The following is a 26,635-nucleotide window of genomic DNA, read 5'->3' as shown; positions in this document are numbered from 1 at the left end:
AGAATAATGCAAAATGCAAAGTGATGGCACAACAGACAGAACAAGTTACTAATTGTGAGAAAATTCTGATGCCAAAGAAAGCCACGAACCTTGTTGCTTATTATGGCACCAGGATTGAAAAAATGGTACAGTTACACTGTCATGCTTAAAAAATAAACAGTACCACCAATTACTCTTCTTCATGGTAGACAATGAGGTGCTGACACTGCAAGGATGTCTTGCTTGTGTGAACATGGGAATTGTCTAAATGAGTCTAGATGTCCATCAGAATACCATGGAAAGCGACACAGACTTCAGCAAATAGTTCTCACTTAATACAAAGACCTATTCAACAATGACCTTGGTGAACTCCCAGGTACATATTCCATGAAGGTGGAACCCAGCATACAGCCTGTGGTCTGGCCAGTTTTTTTGGACAACTCAACTTAAAGTGTCTGACAGTTTATGCTATCCTCTCAACAGTATTCAGCTTGCAGTCATCAGCTGCGCTGGATACTCCCCTGGTACAGTGGAGATTCTCTCTGAGCCACCTCCACAACAAAGTTTGGATGCAATTAATTGCGTTTACAGAAAAACTGTTCTGAGACCAAAAACAAATAGTCTCAACTAACGCAGTCAAAACACTGCATTAATTTTCATCTTTTTGATGTGTTATATTATTTGTAAAGATCTTCTAATATTGTCCTGTGTTTGGCATCCTCAAAATCCAGTTTGGTCAATTCAGGATTCACCATTAGTTCAGGAACAAAAGAGTTTAGTCTCCCAGATACAATCGGTGCATGCAGCTTATAATCTTGATTTAAAATTAAGATATGTCTATTTGAGCTATACGTCATTTAGTTTTTGCCTTCTTTTCAATTTTTTTCCACGAAGGAATCTGACCCATAACGATACTGCATGATGCTGGTTTCAATAACATTACGAGGAATTCAACTCTTGCATGGACCACACAACAACGATGTATCATTCAATCTTTTAATGGAAATTTAGGCTGTATTGGAAATTGCAGATGGATGAATGGATGTGAAGAGCGAGGATGGAGATGGATAAAGAATGGCTCTGTGCAGATAGAGACTCAGTGTGGGGGTTCCATCTGAGGCTCATCTCCACCCAAGCTGATGTTTGACCCCAAAAACAGAACCTAGGGAGAGAAATTAAAGTAATATGCACCTGATTGAGCTGAAAGGGATTAGGGAACGGAGGATGAAGGGATGTAGGTAGGGATGAGGATAAGGTGGGGAGGTTGATGGATGAAGAAAGGGAGGATGAAGGGACGTAGGTAGGGATGAGGATACAGAAGGGGTGAGGCAAGAAGATTGAGGGATGAAGGATTTAGGTAGGGATGTGGATGGAGTAGGGAGGTAAATGGATTAGGGGAATGGAGGGTGGATTGAGACATATGAGACAAACTGAGAAGAATGGGTTGACCAGGTATATGAAGGGTTGATGGATAATTAGAGGAGGGGTTGAGGTGTGTTCCTGCTCTCGAACCTAAGTTAAATTATTAACTTGCATGCATCGTCTGGGACGGCTCTATCATGGAGAGAGGGGACGGCTGCAGCCTTGGTCAACGGGTTGGAGAGGAAGGATTTCCCTTGTGGAATTATGCAGATGGCGTAATTGAGATGGCCAAACATATGTTCACCAGATGATAGTTTGAGTGTTGTGTTGTGTTTTTTTAGAAGGGAGAGATGCCTGGAAGAGTTCTGAGTGCAGGGTGATGCACAAAAACTCTATTGAGGTTCTAGGACATGAGTTTTTTTTAATGTTTTTGTAAGATTGGAGAACCAAGAGTGAGAAGGTGAGTATGGTGGGGTGACAGTGAGGAAATCGTCGAGAAGATAGAGTAGGTATGGGAGGCTGTAATACTTGGTGAGAAGGCAGCAGAGGTTTTATGAAAGTGAATCAAATATTTTGGATCTGCTTCTGCAGCTTAAAGGGAGGCAGATGTAAAAATAGAATGCACCTTTCCCGCAAACACCAGAAAGGTGCGGAAATCAGGACTGGCAATGAGACTGTTAATGCTGGAGATGTGTGAGCCCTGTGGGGAAGACAAGTCTGGTATTAGACTATTTTTCATTTGGCCTCACCTATTGGACGGATGTGGAACTCTGGAAAAGGATGACTTTTGAGTAGGCCTGTTATGATCCATCTTTGACCTCTGATGCCAATAAGGTGTCGACAGTATGAGGTTCAGTGAGAGCAGACTGAAGGTTGTAGCAGGAGTGAGAAGGGTTGGGAAGGATATCTATACCAGGAAGGAAACCTTTTGTAAGCCTTTGATGAGAAAGTGCACAAACTATCTGTCTGGATGATTTTATAAAGCTGTGGCAAGGACAGATTTTTTAACAGGTGTGCTGAGGGGCTGTTTTTAGTCTGTCTGCTGATGTGATTGGATTGTGGGGGCAGCTGTTACAGGCATGGTTGACTTCGAAGAAGGGTCACACATTCAGCCAGAAGTTGGAGTCTGTGCAGCCCGGGTTGTTGAAGTTATTGCACACTATCCTGCCCCCCTGATAAAGGATTGGTGTGCCAAGTTTATCCACAACCTTTGACACGGGGATATTAACGGAGGGACGTATGTTGACAGGTCTAGGAATGATGGGAGGTGGGAGTGCAGCGGGTGGCGAATAGTTGAAAATGGGGGTGCACGGGATGAAGAAGGCCCAATCCCATTTCACCCCTTGGCCCAACCCTTTACCCTACCTCTTGTTATCTTGCACCTTGAAATAGAGTCACAGGGGGAAGTGGTTGACGTCTTCCCCTTCGAATTGGGGCAGCCCTTCGAGAAGCTGTTACATCATCAGTAGTCATCGCGCAAACCTGACACGTCATCAGTAGTCGATAAAAAACTAGGTGATTATCATGCCAAAAAAGCTTGCCGGTGATTGCCGCAGTGCATTCTGGGTACCCTTCCATTTGAAGAAAATAAAAATCTACATTTTGAGGGCTACTTATAAAGCCCTACACCTCCGTCCCAACAGGTATTGGGACAGCCTACCGCTACACGTGAATGCGCAAAAAGAAGGGGTAGTGCCAAGTGGTCGGGGGCAAAGGGGTGAAATGGGATTGGGCTGACCGAGGTTGGGGAGCAGTGACTGTGTAAGATGTGGCTGGTTGAGAGGGTGCTCAGCACCCTGAGACTCCTAAAGTGTGTTTTGGACTCAAACACTTTACCCACCCCTCTATTGGCATAGTGGTGATAGGTAATGGGTGAATTTTCCTTTTTCTGTGAACTATCCCTTTAAATCCCTAGATCTAGAGGGGACTGGATGACAGCTGCACGGAATTGGTCTGCATTTCCCTAGACTGTCTAGTGTCTATGATAGATAGATGAAGTAGTTGTGCTACATCTACTTAGTTACTGGATAGGATCTGGTGACGTAATGCGGGTCAAACAGAGGAGAGGGCTGAGTGATGAAGCTGGCTGGATTGGTGGTGCTGCCATGGCAATTGACACTTGAAGATTAGCCTCTGATGAGGCAATTTGATGTGCTGGATGGTGCTATGGTGCTGGTGGGAGAAGAAGGGGGGGGGGGGGCAGAAGCCCTACTGCTGAAAGCGGGTGGAGGAAGAGTAGAGGAAGGAAAGGAAAGAAAAGAAAGCTGATATTATGTGGCAAAATTCAGAAACAGAGGACCCAGGTACCAATATGATCTGTCCCCTACGAGGGTGAGCTGATGATGCGTAGCTGTGGAGGATGTGTGGTGAAGTCATGCGTGACATGGCAAGCGTGGGCTGGACCAGATGAGAAACTCGGAAGCACTGGATGCTTGTGCATGTTTGTTGTTGTAGGAGTGTTGATAGAAGTTGAATATATATAAAAAAGCCTTGCTTTATTGTTGTTGCGGTGGAAGGAACCTCTGCGGTTCGATCGCTGATGCCGAGATCGTTTCAAGATGAGGATACGGCTGGAATGAAGAGGGTGGCCCATGACACCATGGTTGATGCACGGTAACTGAGCTAGGAGGCTGTGTATGACAACAAGACTGTTAGTGCCGGCCCCCCGCTGCTCGTGTAGACGGAGGAGAAGAGACCTGGTGGTAGTCGGTTAGATATCTTTGAGGGAGTTTGAATTAAATGCCGGTGAGGCCGTGGTATTTTAAACTGAGCACAGGCGGCTTCGGGTTTCAAATGACCAAAACAGTAGTCGGTTGCTTGCCAAAGAGCTATATCAAGCATGCAGGATGAGGGAGAAGGAGAGAGGCACACTTTCAACAGCTGGAAGCATTATTATTATTTTGAGTTTGTGTCAGTCAAAGAAACATTATTGAAACATCTCCAACGGCAGCACAGCAATGTGAAATATTGATACATGCATACCAGCAAAGCAAAAGAAGCTGGATATCAGAGCTGGACATGGTGGCGGAGAGGTGTATGTGGCTATTTCCAGTTGACTGAGCCTCATTTCGATGAATTATAGAGAAATGGAACAAATGCCATCCAAGGTGACTGTCTGGTCGGACAGTGTTTCTCTAAGTTTACAATGACCTCAGTTTGGCCTGAATTTAGAAATAATAAGTTTTGTGTCATTCAGGCCTTGATGCTCTTGAGATATTCCTGAAGTTGAACAAGTTGTTAGATTACTCAGTGTTCATAGATATGTAGAGCTGGGTGTCGTACGTTTAACAATGGAAGTGTACTTGGTGCTTTCTGATGATATTGCCTAAAGAAAGTATATACAAATTAATATTTATCTATCTGATAAATATGACTAAGTCTAGTGCTGATCTTTTAATCCCTACATATTTTTCCTGTCTCTGTAACAGAATCCTATGATCTCTATTGTCCAATGCTGAACCAAGATCCAAAAGGACGAGTATAGAGACATGTCCATAATTGAAGGCCATGAAAAGGTCATTAGTAACTTTTAATAATGCTGTTTCTGTGTTGTGATGGATTCTAAATCCTGATTAAAAGTCTTCAAACAAAGAGCTCTATCAAGGATTCTAGAATCGGGGGGGTTTACAATGGATCTATGACAATCCGTTTTTGCAATATCCTGGTAGCTAAGAAACATACAAACACAGGTTAAAAAATAATCTTAGCTGAGGTAATTACAGTAAAATGTCTGACATTGGAAACCTTAATAGGAAATTGTTCTTAATATAAATGTAGCAGTGCTTTGTGCAGCAGTCTGTACACACCAAGGGTAAAATCCAAAGACTGGGTAAAGAAATAAAACAGGGGTTTGCGACTTAGTTTAGCCCAGTTAATGGAAGGTTGGAACATAATCAGACAATAAATCAAGTAATTAATAAAAAAAAATGTACCTGGAATTTTTTCCGAAAAATAAAAAAACAGAACAACAGATATGTGCTTGTATCTTGGCAACAGAATTTTCCTACAAAAGTAATGACACATTAACATTTGCAAATTTACCCTCGATTTCACCCCTCACTCCTCTTCAGCTCTTCCCTCTCTATGAATTTGGTCATTTCTGGCACTAAAAACCCAAGATGCTGTTGGTCGAAATCCAAAATTGAGACTTCAAAATAGCAGTTTACAAACCAATGGGTGACATCAAGGTGGGTTGCCAGACTAGCTGCTAGGCATGTATTTTGCAAATGAGTGGCATGGTGCAGAAGTATCAGCCAGACTATAGAAGAGGCATTTCAGGAGCCTCAGGAGCAGTGTTTTCTGCCCGGGAGAGGAGTGCCCTTTGCCACAGACTTTGGGCTTTGAAAAACCATAAAATGTGTTGTGTTGGACAACAAAGAACAGGTCAGCGCAGCAGTGCAATTAGAGCAATAATTAAAATTAAATTAAAACAAAGTAAAAGAGCTTGATGTAAATAAAAGTAAAATACAATTCTATAAAAGAATATACATTTAAGAATCGTAGTGATACCAAACTGACGAGAATAATATGTACAGACAAAAAAACAGGCAGTAAAACAGTTATCTAGAGGAGATAACATTCACCCATTCACACAGCGCTTTTTTTATCTCACACAATTCCAACACTACTCAGTTCAATCAGGAGAGACTTGGTTTTTACTTTAACGAGTTTATTTTTTACAGTGCACAGAGAATGCGAATATTTATAGTCGTTGGCATTTTAGACCCCTGTGTGATGTCATCAGGATTAGAAGGGGGTGGAGCAGAACGTCTTACAGGAATACCCCCCAGGGGTCTAGACACTGGTGGTGGTTCATTGGTCAATCGTTTGTTTAGATGATCCATGTATGAGCATTGTCTTATTGGACTTCCTAAGTGAGACATCCTCTGTCCTTAACCCTCACAAGAGTAAGGAAAAACTACAAAAAAAAACTTCTTGAGGGAAAAACGTAGAAACCTCAGGAAGAGCCGCATGCGAGGGATCCCTCTTCCAGGATGGACAGAAGTGCAATGGATGCCACGAGTAACAGTCTGTTGTCAGGCAGTCAGCTGCCACCTTAGTCCGTGATCGGTTGTCATCGGGATCCGGAAGAGGTGATGAATGTTCTTTTCAGGACTGGAGGAGATTGGGGTGGAGGAGGGGTTGTGCGAGTCACTGCATTGACACTGCTGAGGAAGAGAAGAGAAGGGATTTTTAAAGTTTGACAGCTGCTGTGTGACTGGCTGAAGGAAACAGAGCGGGCCTGATTAGATGATTGGGAACACCTACGATCAGCTGACAGCATACAGGTTAAGTCCTCCCATGGGCATTCCCGATATTTAGGACCGCCCGCAGTCAGCTGATCTGAGTGGGGTTTTAAGTCTTCCTTACTGAATTTACGCTGAGCTCCAGTTCAATCAGGAGAGACTTGGTTTTTACTTTAACGAGTTTATTTTTTACAGTGCACAGAGAATGCGAATATTTATAGTCTTTGGCATTTTAGACCCCTGTGTGATGTCATCAGGATTAGAAGGGGGTGGAGCAGAACGTCTTACAGGAATACCCCCAAAAGAAGGAAGACGAAGAATGTAGATCAGGGGAAGTGAGATACTGGTGAGTCTTACCTTGTGTTGTAGAATCCTAGAGGATAATACATACTTTGGAAAACGACGATAGTTATACATTTATCCAAAAAATATGAAGATGACTCGTTGGAGTGCATCTACACCCCTGAGTGGACAAGATATGAGGTGAATGAAGAGGTATTCACAAGTTTAAACAGGGATCTAAAATGTAAAACATAATTGGAGCAAAAATATATGACGGTAATTACATGTCGATAAAGCGACCGCTACAAACATTTTTAGGTTGCTTGATGAAAATTAGGTCCGCTGGACTGAAGGTAAAATGTCGTGGTGACTGCAGGTTCTAGATGTAGAACTTAATAAGAAGATAATTTGAACGACTGAAATAAGGCCGAGACCAAAATTAGATACAATTTTGAGAAGAATTTGAAAGCGGCACGGCACACCGCAACAGAAATTAAGTCGCATGATGAACAGGGATTAAGACGGCTCGACTCACCGCCAAAAGAAATTAAGTGGCATGGCAAGCTTAAATGAAGGTCCACTGACCGAGTTAAAGCCATGGTAAGTGCAGCTCCTAAATGTAGAACTGAATAAAAGGTCAACAAGGACCAAACATAAATAAAAGGCCGTTCGACCAAAAATGAATTTTAAGGTCCAAGACCAAATTAAATAAATAACAACGGAAATGCAAAGCGGCATGGCACACCGCAACAGAAATTAAGTCGCATGACAAACAGAAATTAAAAAACGGCTCGGCACACCGCCAACGGAAATAAGGTGACATGGCAAACTTAAGTCAAGGTCCACTGACCGAGTTAAAGCCATGGTGAGTGCAGCTCCTAAATGTAGAACTGAATAAACGGTCAACAAGGACCAAACATAAATAAAAGGTCGTTCGACCAAAAATGAATTTTTAAGGTCCAAGACCAAAATAAATAAATGGAAACAGAAATTAAAAGCGGCTCGGCACACCGCCAACGGAAATTAAGTGGCATGGCAACTTAAGTGAAGGTCCACTGACCGAATTAAAGCCATGGTGAATGCAGGTCCTAAATGTAGAACTGAATAAACGGTCAACAAGGACCAAACATAAATAAAAGGTCATTCAACCAAAAAATGAATTTTAAGGTCCAAGACTCATTAAGATTAAGATTAAGATTATATTCATTTAAGTAGTACGCAGAGAAATAGATAGGATTTTGATTTAAGCAATTCTTAAAGAAAATTAAATTAACACTAGACACAGTGTAATTGACTGCACTGCTGCCTATCTAGATGGCGAGACAAACTGAAGGACAATTAAAAACAAAACTTGTAATAACTAGAAAGTAAGAAAATTCGAAGAAAATGTAATGTTTTTCTTAGTCATACTATTAAAGGGACATTTCTAGTCTATTACAACTTGGGATAGCCATATTAACTACACCTATATTTTGATCACGATATAAAACTTAAAGTGACGCCAACCGAAATCCTAGCTATAATCCAAACCAAAAAAGTGGCACATTACTATGCTAAATGTATTTCAAAGCAAATAAATTTATAAATAATATTCATATTAAATAAATAACATAATTATACTGTTTTCCTTAGTTTTCACCTCCAAATTAGTTTCTTGACCAACCTTGGTTTATTTATATTACAGGGTTTTCAGATCTTATTTTTATCATAGAACATGTTGTGATAACTATTAGGAATATTTGACAAAACTGCGAAAATAAGCCCCAAGTTGTAGTTATCCCTAATTTTTCCCACAAAGCAAACTAGAATTTGTTTTATACAGTAAACTTATTGGCTTTTCTAGTCTTGATGACCACTCAAAGTGCTTTGTTCCAACAACTCAGCTCGATATTCTCCTGGACTAACCTGGAGTAAGTAAATGTTTTTCAAGTGGGCCAGATGGTCATACTGTCTAACATGTAATTTAAATTGATTGATAAAATAAATTTAAGCATGGGTTATTGTACAATTTGTGTTTATTGATGCAATCTATATTTAGACCATTTGAGTAATTGGGTTTGTATCGTTATTGTGTGTGTTTGTATAAGTGTTATCTCAAACATGCTAACTTACCTTTTAATTTGCTTTGCAGGACACCAAAGAGTCTGGGGAAAGCCTTGATATGCAAGTGTTTCAGAAGCTGTTGACTTGATGGAAAACCAGTACCAAAGTAAAAAATATCAAGAAAATGATTTTGAAAATTTGAGATGATAAAATTTAAAATGAAGATGAGTCCGTGTTCAGTACATAACTGTCGCTCAAAATAATAAAGCTTATTGCCAAACAATTTTGTATTTGAATGACTGAATTTTTTTAAAGCTACATTATAAAAGCTATAGAGGAATATCTAATTGGAGTGATTTCAAAGGGTTGTTAACTTAAAACCTTGTTATAATAATTATTCAGAACAAGAACAAAACACTGTCTTCCACAATTCCTTTTCAATAATGTCAAAAATTAAATGGAACAGATTAATTTGAATGAGGAATCAACTTAAAAAGTGTTGTTTATTGATTGTAAAAGTAAGCAGTAATTAAAAATATATTTTAGTTATACATATTTTTTAACAAAAAAAATTGGTATACAGAGTAAAAACAGACTCAGCTGGGTTGAGCTCAATGCAACTGGTCTTAACAGGTTTTCTTCATACCCAGGACCGCTGCTCCCATCACACGCGTCACGCCGGAGGGGGCACCACAATTATGATCAGCATCATAATCGTCATAATCATTCAGAATAATGAATTTGTGAGTGATTGAGAAGCCTACGAGACTGGGCCATATTCACCAGTATCTTCTTAAGAATTTATTTAATTTGTTTCTTAGACAACTCTGCATCAGATTCATGGCACTTTCTCAAACTGCATCTGTGTTCTTATATTGATGAATGCCATGTCTAGTTGAAAGTGCATGTAATTTTTTCGCAATTAGCATAGGCCCAGCCAATGCCAATTAGAGGGCATGGGACTGCAGTACTATGCGGAAGGTGCACACAGTTATCTGAGCTGGAACATTAGGAAAAACCGCACTGCATCTGTGGATACTCAACCTGAGCCTCACAGGAACCATTAAGACTGGACATGCAGGGCTCTGCTCGAAAGCATGTCTCGTCTCAGGACAGAAATAGACTGTTTTCAGAATTTAACAGCTACACTTAGATGGCACATGTACCTTAAAGATGTAAAACTATTGAACATGTGACACATTTAATATCTAAACACCAATGTGCACAACCTCAAGTTGGGTAACTATTTTTGTGATCTTTTCAACATGTTCATGTGTTTAAAAAGTGTTATCTTTTGCAGTATAAACCAAATACTTGGTTGAATTGAAAGTTAAAAAAAACTAAATAACATTTTAGTTTAAAGCCTTTCAGTTATAAAGTCTGCATAAGAGTGCTCTTTGGTGTATGTAGATTCTGTTTTGAACCCAGCTCCGGGCTGAGGATAACAGTTGACATTAAGGTTAAAAACATGGTGTAAATGACAAAGCATTTAGTTGAATTTGAATGTCAGGGCTTAAGGACACTGATTTCCGCCCTGATGCTGACCTCACACCCCGCTCTGCATCAGCCAATCGGCTTGCTGCTCCCTCACTGTGAGGGACACCTCAGGAAAAATCACGACTCTTTGCTGTCCTGGCTCCCAAATGGTGGAACGAGCAGCCCATTGACATCAGGACAGCAGAAAGTCTACACATCTTCCACCGCAGACTAAAGACACATCTCTACACTTTGGTTCAGAAGATGATGTATAATAACCATCGTCAAATCTGGTGTTTATATGAAAAAAAAAATAATAATATGTTTATTGCACTTATATATTGCACTAACATGTAGCACTTGTAGTTTGGCTTTTTTGGTTAATTGTACTAACATGATTCTTGCTGATCTGGGTTTTTTGAATGCACTTATTGTAAGTTGCTTTGGATAAAAGCGTCAGCTAAATGGTATTTATCGAATGTATTTCATATAGAGAGAAGTTAAAGACAGTGATAAGAAAATGTTATTGCATTAGGCCTAATGTCAGACTCCTAATGGGTAGTTTTTTTTGTTGTTGTTTTAAAGATCAAAATTGATTAGGCAGAATCAGGAATATTATCCTTTGTATTCCACACAGTATGTAGGCTAACTCACTTCTTATTTAAAAGCCAATATTTTCTTACTTGGGGTGGCAGTGGTCAGGAGGTAGAATATCCCTGCTCCTCCTATCTATATGCCTTTGAGCAAGACACTGAAGTACAATCCCATTCACACACTGCCAGCTGTGTTGTCGAAAGGATATTTGATAGAGAAACACTTTATGAACACATGTGTATGAATGTGTATGTCATTGTGACTAAGGCTTTAAGAGCTAAACAAATGCATCAGTGATATCAGACTCACTCGAGGCTCCTGGAAAATGGTAAAGATCACCTTTAAAATCAAAGCATATTCTTTTACAGACCATCAAACAGCCATGCAGTTTCTCAGTATATAACGTCAGTCAAACAAGCTGACTTCCAAGAGCCAAGAGGCAAGAGGCTAACGAGTGCCCTTTCAAAAGTGCTCCCATAGAACCTTTAGCTTTCTGCTGATAAATCAGAAGCCAAGCGATGCGCTGCTCTGATCCTGTCCATAAGCAACATGAATATTCCGCTGATGTTAGTCTGCAGGCTCAGCACTGTGGAAGACATACAGCAGAGACATGGAGGAGAAAAAATACTTTCCTCGCCGCATATTTGAATCTACAGGGTAAAAACTTACCTCACTCAGGAGTATCTCATCGTTGAAGTATTAATTGAAAGCACAAATTATAAAATGTCAAAAAAAGAAAAACCACACTGCAATATCACACTGCAGTTGTATGCGTCCGCCAAGCAGTTTCTGTCAACATACTTTTTTCATATAAGGTCAACGTGACCTTTGACCACTGTAATCTAGTCAGCTAATCTTTTAGTCCAATTGGTAACTAATCAAATGTCGAAGAAATTCACAAGATATTATATTAAAGAGGCCAAAAGCATGTTTCGGAGGCCGCATTGACCTTGCCCTTTGGCCACCAAATTCTAATCAGGTCATCCATGATCCAAGTGAATTGTGCCTGATGTCATGAAATTCCCTACAGGCAGTCCTAATATGTCTCATCCAGAGGAACTTGAGGTCACCACGACCTTGACCTTTAACTTCCGGACTATTGGATGGACTTTGATTTCAATTGAAAAAGAAATTCTCTCATGCCAATGTAAAGATGTCACGTTCAATAGGCCAAAATTTGTTTTGGGAGTTCACTGTGACCTACACTTTTGACCTTTGTACAACAAATTCTAATCAGTTCATCATTAAGTCCAAGTGAATGTTTCTGCCAAATTGTAGGAACACTGGCTGTTGCTGGCACAGAGTTATAATTAAAGTATCTTCCACATTTAAACTAGCACTTTTGAAACAGCTCTGTCCGTCCAGTGTCTTTATCATGAGGTAATGATGATGTAATTGATTTGCATTGAGTGAAAAATTAGCACATTGCGGTGAGAGAAAACACTAACAATAAAAATAACAAATGATTTCTAGCATGAAAACTAGTATGTTATTAGCGTACAGAGACAGTGATCTGAACTCTGCACCTTCACCGACATACAACAGCCTGCTTTTACAGATCACTGCAGTTTGTCATATGTTTTATTATGTTCTATATGAAGCTGACTCACCTCCAATAAATTGTATGTGGAATAAATGTTTAAACTTTAATGTAACCCTTTCTAATTTAATGTTGTGGCACTGTGAACATGGGGACCTTGTTTGTTTAACTGGTTCTGATTAGAAATCTAACATTTCTTTTCCCCCTACTATTTCTGCTTCTTTTGCAGTTTCATCTTGCATTACAACATATAAGAAAACCCCTCCACCAGTGCCACCCCGAACCTCCACCTGCTCCACAGCCTCCAAGCCTTACATCTCCATCACAGCCCAGAGCAGCACAGAGTCTGCACAGGTATAGAATCTCTAATGTTAATCTGCCCCTGTGTAGTGACAGAGCATCAGAACATCCATCTGTGAAATATTCAGGCGCGGCGCGTCCCTCTGGGCAAGTCGGGCAGTTTTTTAAATTTTTTATAATTCAAATAAATCACTTTTCATTGCACATGCATGTGACTGGAATGTAATGTTTCTAAGTGTCTTCTTAATTTTTTTGGGTCTCATACTGTCAGCTGCCACTGCCCGTAGGCACACTGTTTCACAATGTTGCTCAGACCTCAAAGTTGTTGGACCCTTTTCTCTTAGTAGCGGTTGCTAAGGTAGGATTGGACGAGGGCCGTTCTAGGGACACAAACACACACGTCTCCCTTTCACTCTCACTCTCACACATACAGACACACACACACACACACACACATACAAACACAAACACACACACACACGTGTCCCTTTCACTCACACACACACACACTCACTCTCACACATACAGACACACACACACAAACACTAACTCACTCACTCACATGTCTCCCTTTCTCTCACACACTCACTGAAACACTCTCTCACTCTCTCTCTCTCTCTCACACACACACACACACACACACACACACACACACATAGTCAAAATAGATGTTAAAGTCAGCTGTTTTGCTGTGAAGTTAATCATTATGAAGTAAATAATTGTTTAGTTTTTTCTATTCACAATAAATGTCAGTTTCACATAACATGGCTCATTAAGTGTGTGTGTCTGGGTGGGTTTGGGGTTGGAGGGGATTGGTGCTTTGGTGTGTGGGATTGTTTTTTTTTTGAAAATTGTTCTTTGCCCAGGGCCTCCAATTAGCCAGAACCGCCCCTGGAAATATTGTACTGTATAGGAAAGGTACGGGTGAAACTTTATCCTGAGGGCTTTTTAACATGCAGCACATGTGGAAGAACACACGTTGTATTGAGGTGAGATTACCTCTGTAGTTTTTCGGACATAAAAGAGGTGGCATTCGTCCAAATATTCTGTGTAGATGCGTGCCAGCATCTAAACTGCACCACCGCGTGCAATCCTGTCCACATGATTGACCGAATGCCACCCACAAACAGGCCTCACTTTTCCTCTATGGTGCCACCATTCAAGATTGCCAATTGACAGATCTCCCCAACTGTCCCATCCTGTAATTTACTGCCTCAGCTGCCAGTCTCTCCACTCAGGCTGTTTAGACAGACAGGTTTCCTGGTCCAATGTGAGATCCTCACATTGGTTTGCAAAACATTCCTGGGTGATATGTGGCAATACATTTGACTGATTGGGTTTGCTGCTCTATATGCTGATCCTATACACTTTTTAAATGTTTCCCATGGTTATTTCTCAACTTTTGAGCCATTGTTGATCTGTATCTGCTACTTTGCTACTTATCACCGAGCTCAAAATATAATTTACAGGTGAATTTGCTGAGCTAATGTCAAAAAGCTGACATTGTCATCTCTGGCAAATTAAATTTTTACAGCACGTTACAGATCCCACACAAAAATAAAGACACACCCTTGACTTATAACATATGATATAACAATTAATGCCACCCTTGACGGTCCAATCTGTATCATTTTAGCATGACCTGTGTACATAGACATTTTTTTTAAATAAATGCGCGTCTGAAATAATACTTCAATATCATGTAAAGCTGTAACCATTCTTTACCCTCTCATTCTCCCTCACACCAGTATACCATCCTGGCTCCTTTGAGCAATTGTTAACCTGTTACCTCAGTGATCTTGAAGACAAAGTCCATCAACCTAAATCTTCCACCAGTTCTCTTGACAATATTACCACAAAACTGTTAAATTGTATCAGTTCATCAGTGCTCATGAGATGATCTCCTGCATATTATTAAAAAGTAAGCTTGACAAATCCTTGACTAGCAAATATAGACCAATTTCCAACCTTCCTGTTATAAGTGAGATCCCTGAAAAGATTGTATACGAACTACTGCACAGCTACATAACCCCCAACAATGTGTAAGATGTATATCAGTCAGGTTTAATTTGAATAAGAACTCTAAAACAGCTCTTTTCAAATTAATCAATGATCTTATAGTTGATAATGATGCAAAAACCTCTCTATTCATACCTTTAAATTTTGTATATATTTTACTGTTTCTCAATATATTTAAAAGGATTAGATTAGATTAGATTAGATTCAACTTTATTGTCTGCTTATTTGCTGCTATCACTGTGGTGCAGAGTTCAGCAGGGTGACAGCCGCAGGGATGAAGCTGTTCCTGAACCTGCTGGTCCGAGAACGGAGGACCCTTTAGCGCCTCCCAGAAGGGAGGAGGGCAAAGGTGTCCGTGGTAATTTACTGCATCTGAATATTTAGCTTTTCATCTCAACAATATGTTCTGCAGAGTTTTGCTAATGCAACACAATGTTTTTACAAAGGCTTTATATATGAAATTAAGTATGGTCATAAATATGACTTTTTCCTTGTATAAAAGTATTCCTGAGTACTAAAATAAATACCAATACCATACAGTATGAAGAGGTGCATCTTCCGCTCCTGCAAATATTTCGCAATAAAACCGTTTTTTTTTAATCAAAAGAATGTATTTGATCAATGGATCAAGTGTGCTTTATTTTGAGAGGCATACAGAAAACTTTACAACCATTTTTGTCTGTCAAATAAATTCCTCAGATAAACATTTAAATAATTTTCTCAGTTTTTTCTGCTGTGAACCACAATGTTTATCTGTCTAAGTCGCAAACTCACCACTATGGGGATCGAGGGGTGGGTGAAGTGTTTGAGTAACAAACTGCACACAAGCTCTCGCCCAACGGCATGCGTGGTGTGCGAGTTGGCATCGCTACTTCCGCCAGCATCGCTGCTTCCAGTAGTGGACTCTTAGGCTTAAAACACTGTTTAAATGATGCCGTTTGGATTGGAATTTGAAAGTTGGGTTTCCAGACACTTGGCTGATGCCGCAATATCAGTATAGAGATATGTTATGTGTTTTTTCTTTTTTTTGTTACTTCTGAAAAATTAATCACCAGTTTCTTCAACTGTATTGGATATGGCTGCAACACTGTTCGCCCCTGAAACTCCTAAAGTGTTTTTTGTACTCAACACTTCCCCAACCCCTCCATTGGCATAGTGGTGAGTAGAAAGAGTGAATTATCATTTTTCAGTAAACTATCACTTCAAGAGCAAATTGAAGAAAAAAACATTAAAGATATTAGTGACTGAGGCCCACTGTGTCCACCTCTCTAAATGAACCAGTACCTTATGGCTTAATTATGGTACCAAACATTACTGAGTTTGTGTCATCAACAGTTCTTTTCTTGTATTTCTGTTCTACATTTTAACTCTGAATTTAGCATACAGTTATTAGCTGTGCAAAAGTCAGATCAATTAACTTATCCTCACTTAGTCCATCTGTTATAGGTAACATTCAACACGAGATCATGGGAGCACCATCTTTGAGCCAACCATTCTTGGTGATCAATTTCCGTCACATTTTTAGGGATACATTTTTCCACTTATCTATATCCATTACGTTTTTGATTAATCTTTTATCGCCTAACCTTTCCTGAATTGGTTCAACCCTAGATAAGTTCTCCTCATTTTCTTTTCATTGTGCTTGATGATAAGGGTTGCACCAACAAATCAATATTCTCAATTGAGCAGATGTGTAATAATCCTTTAATCATTGGAGTCCTACCTTATTTTTTCGCCAATTTAAGTGTTTGAAATCTTGGTCTTGGTTTTCTGCCTTGCCAAATGTGCTGTGATATTAATTTGTCCCAACTGTCTTTGAAAGCAATATTCCATGTTTTCTAATACCAATCAGGATGCATATATGGAAGAGGAGGCACCCAGAGGTGACATGACCATCCAATCAGGGCTCAGTAATTCAACAGAAAGTATTGACAGCATGAAGGCCTTGACAGCTGCAATAGAAGCTGCTAATGCACAGGTAATTTTTTTTACAGATTATTGCTAATGTAAAAAGCAGGATTTGCTTAACCAACTGTACTTCCCAATAATGGGAAGCCATTATATGTATACATACATTTGTATTTGTTTTCTGACTCTTGTATTCACAGTGTACTTACATTTCTGTCCTTAATACTAATGTCTAGGTCCACGGACCAGCCAGTCAGCATGTGAGTAACAGCAGCATGGCAGTTAGCACCCCCACCTCCTCAGTTCTAAGCAGGGGGGCTTTTCTTGAAGAGCAGCGGAATGAATACAGGAAAGAAGCACTCAGGAAGGGCAAATGTCTCTCCATAGGCATCCAGGTATTCTTGAGACAGAAGTGGATGTGAAGAGAAATGCAATGATAGAATAATGTTGTTAGTACTCACATTATAGAGCCTGTATCTAAGATCGCTAAAAGTTCCCTTTGTACTAAATGAAGATCAAAAAACACTAAATCTTTGTTAAGAAATACTATGCTTAAATTGGTATTATTTGTCTTGACTATTTCAAATTTATCCTGCCTTTCCCCTCTAGGTGGATGGACCAGAAGAGATTACAGATCCAGAGGACCCATCTAAGTTCACCTCTGTGGGAATACAAGTGGAAGATGATAGGGGGTGAGGCACACATGTAGCATTTTCCTTCTGTTATGACTCTGTTAGTCCTTTAGAATTTTTGTTTTATTTTGAACCCTGTACTTATTCTTAGTTAAATCCTTTTTGATTGAGCTACCACCTCATCCATTGCACTTCTCGTTAACAGTCTTGAGTCAGGTGACCCCAGACAAAAATGTCTGACATACAAATTTCCAATTTGGAGACCATTCAAATAATTGCCTCCAACAATACAGCTTCCAGGGATACTAAAATGTTCATATCTATAAGGTGTAGTGGACAACAACAGCCTAGTGCCAGTGTTAATATCAATGGTTACAAGGTTATGGAAATTATTATTAACATTGATGAGAAATATGTGCGAGTGACAAATAAAAAAAAAAATCTAGTATATTCTAGTTTTTTTAGATCTTTTCTCAACATTTTGTGTTGTGTTGTATTGTTGTATTTACTGTTTGTTTTCTTCTGGTTGTTAGATATCGTCGGTTTCAACGCTCAAACAGTGTTACAGCAGCTGTGCAGGTAAGCCTCCAGTCCAGTGGTTTTCTTATAGACCTGACACTGAGCAAATGAGTAAGATGTAATTTCTTGCTCATTAATTACTGTGTCCACCACCTGTCACCAGACTTAACATGCAATTTGTTGTTGATAACATGTAGACCAGACATTGAAATTATCATTCACATGAAATGATAATTGTGACATGAGTCGTACTTTCAGTCCCGGTAGGTGGCACTGGCCACAGACAGGTGACTGAATATTGCCATGTAATTGACTTCAGGTAGGGACTCTTTTAAGCGAATGGAATTTGGAGCAGATTATACAATGTAAACTTGAGTTACAACTTGCTGATCTGTGGTTTACAGTACTGCCACTTCAACACAAATCACAATAAAAAAAATATAGAATCATCAAGATCTTGGGGGCTGCACTATTAACCATAATAAATTCATGATCTTGTTTCAAACCATATTTCTAGATGACAACGATTGTCTACACAACAATAAAGGCACCCCTACCTTTTCCTTCAACCGATGGCAATGTGCTGTTACACCAAATGATGTAGAGCAGCAGAAAGCCAGCAGTAAATCAGTGCAAGGCAGAAAAAAACACAGATGTTTGTGCTGAGGTAAAAAACGAAATTAGAGAAACACTGCTGACGGCAGTAAGAATCAGATTTTTTGCGTGTATGAAAAAATCTTCTCCTACTCCAACCTGGAATAAACATTCTTCCTGAATGTGTCTCCTCTGCACACTTGGCATAAACCCTTACCTCATTTGTTTTAGCTTAAAGCCCCAAAACTGGTGGAGAGATGGAGCTACTATATATATTGTATAAATAGTGCCATATATAAACATAGCTACCCTGTTATTGTGCATTAAATACTAAGCTATTCAAATATTACACGGGTTCATATATTCATGTTTTTTATTTAAACACGTGCAAGGTACAGGGTGGCCATGCCACTGCCATTTATAAACATACATCTTGCATACAACACTGAGCTTTTAAAGTAATTCAAAGATTCATGTTTTTATTTTAAACATACATGTAGAAGAGACAGTGAATCCTCAAGCCATCTGTGGATGGCAGACATACTCCCACATTATTGAGATGTCAGACCCTGATGGGTAGCACACAACTTATCTAACCTTGAATGGATGGAGGTTATCAGGCAGAGGTTCCAATCAGCCTCTCAATATGTTGGATGCATGTTAATGTGTATTTAAAGACATTTAAATTTGTGGAAAAAGAATTGGTTCGAAAATAAATCTAAAATTATATTAATTATAATTATATAAATTATATCTAATCAACTAAACATTTCGCCACCCCCCTGCAGGGGGTCTCCTTGAGTGCAGACTGTCGCAATCAGTCTCAGGTCATCAGAATTCGACCTCCATGTAAATTCAATTGCCAAATCACAACATACATTATCTCAAGGTACCGCTCCCATAGAAAAATTATTACATTACATGTCATTTAGCTGACGCTTTTGTCCAAAGCGAGTTACATTTTTAGTACACTCAACATTTATGAGGGGCCACTCTTGTGAATGGGTGAATGCAAAACCAGTGTTTTTACTAGGAGACTAAGTTGTACCAGTGTGTGCGGGGGAAAAAATTACATACATTTTTTTCAGTTAAGCTGGTTGATTGGATGTTGTTTCGCCTCAATTTATTTTCAGGATCGACCATCTTAAGTTTGAGAGCTTTGTTTTCTTGGGACAGGGCTTTAATGGTAATGGTTTTGTATTTATATAGCGCTTTTCTAGTCTTGATGACCACTCAAAGTGCTTTACAGTACAGTTTTACATTCACCCATTCACACACACATTCATACAGTGCATCTATTCGCAGCACTTTGTTGTTCTATGGGGGGGCCATTCAGGGTTCAGCATCTTGCCCAAAGACACTTCGGCATGCAGATGGGTCAGACTGGGGATCGAACTGCCGACCTTCAGGTTGGAGGACGATCACTCTACCGCTCAGCCACAGCCGCCCTGCACCGACCAAACAACATGTGTTCTGACCAAAGACCAGCGACGCTGCAAATGCACTGTGGGGTATTATGGAGACCTGTGTTACAAAAATGCACAAATTGCAGTGATGTGTGGCAGAGACTACTTTGCCATGAGGGTAGTAGAGGATTTCCTCAAGTACTACAAGGTGCCACTGGAGTCGCTGCACTTACCCAACAAAACGTGTCGCGTTCAGAAGGAGGTAATCGATGGCGCGTTGTACTTCATGTCCTCCATCTCCAAAGAGCAGTATCTGAAGTGTGGAGGCAGACCGCTGGAGAAAAACATTACTCACGTCACGTACTCTCTGAGTTTGCTGACGGACCCTCAGGTGATGGGAAACATTATCAGAGATCCCACCTTTACAGGTGGACTCAAGGGTTGCACGGCTGGTCTCCATGTTGCACGGCTGGTCTCCATGTTGTTCAGTGTTTACAGGTGTTGATATATATATATATATATATATATATATAAATATATATATATATAAAATAAAATAAATTAAAACCTGAAATGTCAGCAAATGCAAAATTTATGATATAGACAACATTCACTTGATAAAACAATGTATTAATTATATAATTAAAAACAATTCCTCATTATAGCTGTTAATAGAAAACACAATGTGGTACGATAACAATTCTTACCAAATCTTTTTATGGTTGCAGTTTTTATTTGCATATCGTGTAATTGCTAAGAGACTGGTATTACTTGAATAACCATTTGTTTGTCCAATAATATAATTCATTAATATGTTTTTTAATCCATCCAGGCAGATCTTGACATGCCTGACTTGCCAGACACTCCCTTGGACTCCTCAGACACTGATATAGATGTCCTGTCATCGGGTGCCCTCTCTCGACAATTCTCCCGCGATGCTGCCACGTCCACCGTCAGCATACAGGGCTCAGGGAACCACTACCATGCCTGTGCCTCCGATGACTATGAGGATGTGGAATTCGACCCGTCCATTCTCCCCCCTCCAGACCCTTGGATTGACAGTGTAACAGATGACTCACTTGATGTCAACTTTAACAGCTCGACGATATTGGAGGTATGTGGGGTCTTATTCAAAGAAATTATATTAATATGTCCATGATCATTGGTTACAGCAGAAATATTATTCACTGCATAACATTGGCACACTTAGCAACTGCAGTAAATTTAAATTTTTCATACTTTGCTTAAATTGAGCTGTTTTAAAAGCTGCACTTATAAACAACTTATGATAAGGAATAAACAATTATCTGTAATGCAAAAGTTGATTCACCAATCAATCAATCCAATTTTATTTGTATAGCCCATATTCACAAATCAAAATTTGTCTCATAGGGCTTTAACAAGGTGTGACAACCTATGCCCTTAACCCTCAACAAGAGTAAGGAAAAACTACTAAAAAACACTTTTAACAGGGTAAAAAGAACGTAGAAACCTCAGAGAGAGCTTCATGTGAGGGATCAGAAGTGCAATAGATGTCAAGTGTAAAGGAGAACATCATCAAGATAAAGTTTTTAGCAGCATTGATAAGGGTTAACAAAATCTTTCAATACAAACTTTATTAGATCAGATTCACTTCAAAAGACTCAAATCAATTTTTTTGTTGTTTATTTAGTGCCTGCAATCTTCTCTCAGTTATCAATCAATTCATAATCACATTGAACAAAGTATTAAGGTTCTTTTTCTAGAGAGTGAGACTGGGTGAGACTGTAAAGGTTTACAGTGAGACTGTAAATTTTATTATTTTGTCCTGTATATAATTTTGTATATGTATTTCATATACACTGCTGACACTATAAACAATAACACTTTTTTTACATTTTGAGTCTGGTAAAACTTTGTCCTTCCATTTTTGTTTAGGCATTCTTGATTTCTTGAAAGTTATTTTCATTTTCTGTGAATTCTGTGTGTGCTGATGCCATTTATGGACATTGAAGGGGTGTTCACCTATTGTAATTTGGAAAAGCTGGCATATGCTTTTCAACAAAATATAATGGGTTCATCGATATAGGAACCCATGTTCGAAGAATACTGCAGTTTAAGAAAACATCAGGATTCTGAATATTTTTTGGAACATTCTTCAGAGCAGATTTAAGAAAAAACGTAAGAAGGTATTGAAGAATGAGGCCCTTTGTTTGGAGTTTTCAGTTCAGCAACACTTGGTTCATTACAAAACGGCTGTGATAAATAACCCTAACCCATTTTGCTTTATTTTTTGGAGCATTATTGCTAACAAATCAGTGATGTGGCAATACAGCAGGAATATTTATCACATAGCAGCATTTGTGTTGTGTGTAAGCATTAGAGAATATTTAGCATACTCATCAAGCTTTTTGAGCTCAGTCCATCATACTAAAAATCAAGTTGGATTTCCAACAGAGTTACATGTCAAACGAGGTAGTACATGTACAACAAGTGTATCAGAAAATACCCAGCAAATATGTAGAGTATACATCATTTTTGTTGAAGACAATTTTTAAGTTACCTTTTTAAAGCAAAGTCATGACATGGTAATCTAAATAGTTGTTGTCCTATAACTGTGAAAATAAAGTGAGGTCTACAGGTATTCTGACCTTGCAAATTAGGAAAAAAGTTTAAAATGATGATTTCCACATTATGAGATTTGATTCATTTTTATTTGATTAAAGACTGCTTTTGTAGGTGAGTCTCTGCATGTTGTGAAAGTCTGGATGTTTGACTGGCAGGTGGTGCAGCGTTCAGTGTGTCATAGAGATGGACGCTGGTTCTTAAAGCTGCTTCAGGCTGAGACAGACCGCATGGAGGGCTGGTGTGACCAGATGGAGCTCGACCAACGGGAAAATTACCTGCCTGAAGATAGTATGTTTTTGTGTGTGTGTTCTTCATGTCTAGGTTGCAAGTATTTCTGTTACTATGCAAGAAATTACACACAAACAAATCTGACATCTGTAGTCCTATAGGTTTGTTTTGTGCCTTATTACACTGGAAATTACATTGTTATTGCTGAATTTATTATAATATCTTTGTAAAATGTACACCTATGGAAGGTGAAGGGTGAAAAACTGAAACTAATTTGTAATGTAATGATAACACATTTAGATCTTAGTCTCATTTCTGTTTAGCTCAACTTTTTCGGAGAAAACATATCTGCGACCAAATTTCATTACCTTTAACATGAATTTAAGGTTGTTAATTTACACTTTTGATGAGTCAAAAATATACTGATATATTAATGTAAGGTAATGTTATACATTATAACAAAGACATGGGTATGCAGGATAATAAAATGTCAGTCAGTCAAATTCTATAAGTATAGCTCATATCCCCAGATCAGAATTGGGCTCGTAGGGTTTAGAATAGTAAGTTGTACATATTCTTCAACACAGATGAATTGTACTCATAGCGCAGTCCCCTTATAAACTTTGTCTTTGCTTGTAGTCCTTGGGAAGATGAGGAGTGCAATGGGAAGCGCTCAGCTTCTGATGTCTCAGAAGTTCCAGCAGTTCAGGGAATTGTGTGAGGAGAACCTGGTGAGTCACAAACAATTTTACTCCCACTGAAGACATACAGTCAGACATTTTCAAAGATCTGTCATCTTTCACTTTCTGTGTAACAGACTTTTGAGCAAACAAAGACTTGATTAACATATCCCCTACTGCTACAATCTATCCATTTCCTTTGCCTGTTAATTTATCTTTTCCTATTTGCTCCATCAATTTCCTGTTCGAAGAAGAGAGGGAGACAATAGTGAAAGAGAAAAATTATTTAAGATTTGAGAGAGAGAGAGAGAGAGAGAGAGACTTTTGGAAGTTATACATCACTTTAATTCCTTCCTTCTTAGATTTAAGATCCGAATTCCCAAAGAGGAATTTTTTTTACTATTTACAAATTCAGAACTTAATTTCTAATCTGAAAAGAGCAGGACTACTGCCTCTGGGGTTTTAAACGATGGAGGTAATTCTGGAGAACTCTATATAGGTGAAAAGGAACATTTCTTTAATATACAGTACTCTGTCAGAACATCATAGTTCCTCCTTGACCCCACTGAAGACTGAATGGCAAAAGGATCTGGGATGGGATTTTAGTAATGACCAATGGGATGTAGTGTACCAAAATGTATTTACTAAAGTTTCTTGTAATAAAATAATTTATCAACATTTTTAATTTGTGCACAGGATGTACCTTACCCCAATACGTTTGAGTAGGATATATCCTAACTCAACACATCTCAGTTTTTTTTGCTTAATTGGAGTAATAAAAACATTAAAAAAATTGTATTTGTTCAATCAAATTTTGAACGATACACTATACCTGAAACAACGCACCTACACTTTAAGCCAGAGGTCTTCAACAGGGGGTCCGTGACCCCTGGGGGGTCCGGGAAGATACTGCAGGGGGGTCGAAAATTTTTGGGTTGTTAGACCATTTTTTTAAAATTCTTTCAACCAATTAAATTTTTTTTAAGTTTAAAAGAAATTTAGATTTCTTTAAATACACATAAACATGATTCCAACGTATTGTAGCGAACAGATAAATAGAAGCAGAAGATGTTAAATGTACTGCAGCAATGCACGCAGTGCAGCTCCTACCTTGCACATGTTTAAAATTAAAACGTGAATATATGAACCTGTGTATTATTTGAATGGCTTAGTATTGAATGCACAATAACCAGGGTAGCTATGTCTATACATGGTACTAGGCCCAGTTTAATATAAAACACAATTTTATACAATATATATAGTATGTGGGTCCCTGCTCCATCTCTCTACCCGTTTGGTGGTCCTTGGCCTGAAAAACGTTGAAGACCCCTGCTTTAAGCAATATGGGAGTAATATTCCTGAGAACATGGGAACCTTGTATGGACCTCTTACCATTAGCCTAACCTGATTAGATGTGCTCTGATTCTATGTAGCAATGAGATCCTTCCACTATGACAATACTAACCAACTATTTGTATAATTTTTATTGATGTTTTCTGACTTTATTCATTTATTCTATCTTTTTTTAAATTTATTTTAGAACCAATTATTTTGTATTTTTGTGTATTTGTTTGTGTTTCACTTAAGCAATTATATTATCATTTTATTTTATGTTTTGTTCACAATTTAGGCATGTTATTTAAAAAGGAAAAATAACAAAAAGGATTACAAGGTTTATCAAGTATGGAGGTAACGAAGGCATGGACTAGATTTCCTGGATCTTTTAGAGACAGGATCTGCCAGGTTTTTGCAATGATATGTATTATGTATTTTGTTTTAAATGAGAATCCAATGACATGTATAGATTGATGATGACTCCTAGATCTCTGAGGGTTTCATTGGAGCAAGGGCAGTGTTAACCAGAGTAGCTGATAATGTTTCTTTTATGGAGGCATATGTAAGGTAAATAAAATTGGGCCGTGCACAGAACCCAGAGGAATCCCATGTTTAAGTGCACACAGATGACTCAACGTTAGAAACAATATTTTGGTGGTGGCAAGTACTTCAGGTCAGCTAATTTATCCTGGCCTTGGAATTGCAGTGAAGTGCTGGCTTGCACCAGTATGTCATGCAAAGATACTGACGAAGAATACAAAGAATACTGTGTCAGATGAAAAACACATTTTGCGTTTAAGATAAGGAGTAATAAATAAATAAATAACATCAAACTTAGAAATCAGAATTTCTAAAACACCAGCTTAAGGCTTTTTCTTTAATGCCAATGTCCGGGAGCAGTTGCATAACTGTCATTATTAGGCTCTGGCAGAATGGTTGTTATGATGAAAATGATTAGAGTGATATTTATAGATGTAATGCTGTTATTAGTAACAGAAGCAAGTGCCAGAGGAGAGGGACTGCAGACGAGGCCTCAACTGTTAACTGCTGGGGCCGCTGGTAGAACTTTGTTGCAAGGCAGCTGACAACTCCTCAGGGAGAGATCATCTCTGGTCAACAGCTATCAACCACGATCTGAGCTGAGGCAGTCCTCAGCTCGGTGATACTCATTCAAGTCAGCTCTCTCTAATTATTTGATTCTGTTATTAAAGACTGGGTCATCAACAAATGACTGGGTCATCAACAAAATTATATTCTATTAATTTACTTTCAGATATCCCTTAATAAACTCACACATTTAGTCTTTGATCAACTTAATTCTTAAAATGTATAGAGAAAACCAACAGTTCCCACAATGATCGGCTCTTTTGCGACTGTGGAGAGAAAAACTCCCTCGTTAACTGGAAGACACCTCTAGAAAAAACAGTCTCAATGTGGGCGGCCATCTGCCTCGGCCAGTTGGGGTGAGCAGGAAGAATTGGGAGGAGAGGAGAAATGGGTTGAAAAGAGGGGAGAGAAGAGAGAGAGATAGGGGAGAGAGAGACCAGGAACACTTGTGCACCATCAGGTTTCAGCTCTGACTAGTTATAATTAAAACAATAAGAGTGTGAAGATGTCATAAATGATAGCAGAAAATATTCATATAATAATTGATTAATAATGAGTATCATCAGTATTAATAATAATAATAATAATGCTAACATTATTATTATAGGCGTATGTCTACACTTCCTGCTCTCTATCCAATAAGCTGGTGAGGCTTAATATCTTACCAGCCATGGAGACTCCAGTATGCCCATCTGATCTCTGTAAAGACCTTTTCAGACTAAAGTGCCTGAAAATCATCTTGGAACTTTGTGACTGAGGTTTTTAAAGGAGTGTTTAG

The 26,635-nt window shown here is 38.9% G+C and overlaps 1 protein-coding gene across 1 annotated transcript in view; it reads left to right on the top strand.

The window, feature by feature from the left end:
• dlgap1a (discs, large (Drosophila) homolog-associated protein 1a) overlaps positions 1 to 26,635 on the top strand; it is a 141,937-nt gene that overhangs the window by 109,374 nt on the left and 5,928 nt on the right. Inside the window, exons 7-14 of the mRNA XM_053438941.1 lie at positions 12,752 to 12,876; positions 16,694 to 16,819; positions 16,986 to 17,144; positions 17,359 to 17,441; positions 17,915 to 17,960; positions 20,733 to 20,984; positions 22,663 to 22,795; positions 23,375 to 23,466. Coding sequence (XP_053294916.1) covers positions 12,752 to 12,876; positions 16,694 to 16,819; positions 16,986 to 17,144; positions 17,359 to 17,441; positions 17,915 to 17,960; positions 20,733 to 20,984; positions 22,663 to 22,795; positions 23,375 to 23,466 — 1,016 coding nt within the window. The remainder of the gene's footprint in view (positions 1 to 12,751; positions 12,877 to 16,693; positions 16,820 to 16,985; positions 17,145 to 17,358; positions 17,442 to 17,914; positions 17,961 to 20,732; positions 20,985 to 22,662; positions 22,796 to 23,374; positions 23,467 to 26,635) is intronic.

Source organism: Pleuronectes platessa, chromosome 13 (assembly GCF_947347685.1).
Source record: "Pleuronectes platessa chromosome 13, fPlePla1.1, whole genome shotgun sequence".
Lineage (NCBI taxonomy): Eukaryota > Metazoa > Chordata > Actinopteri > Pleuronectiformes > Pleuronectidae > Pleuronectes > Pleuronectes platessa.
This window is presented reverse-complemented; position numbering and strand designations above follow the sequence as displayed.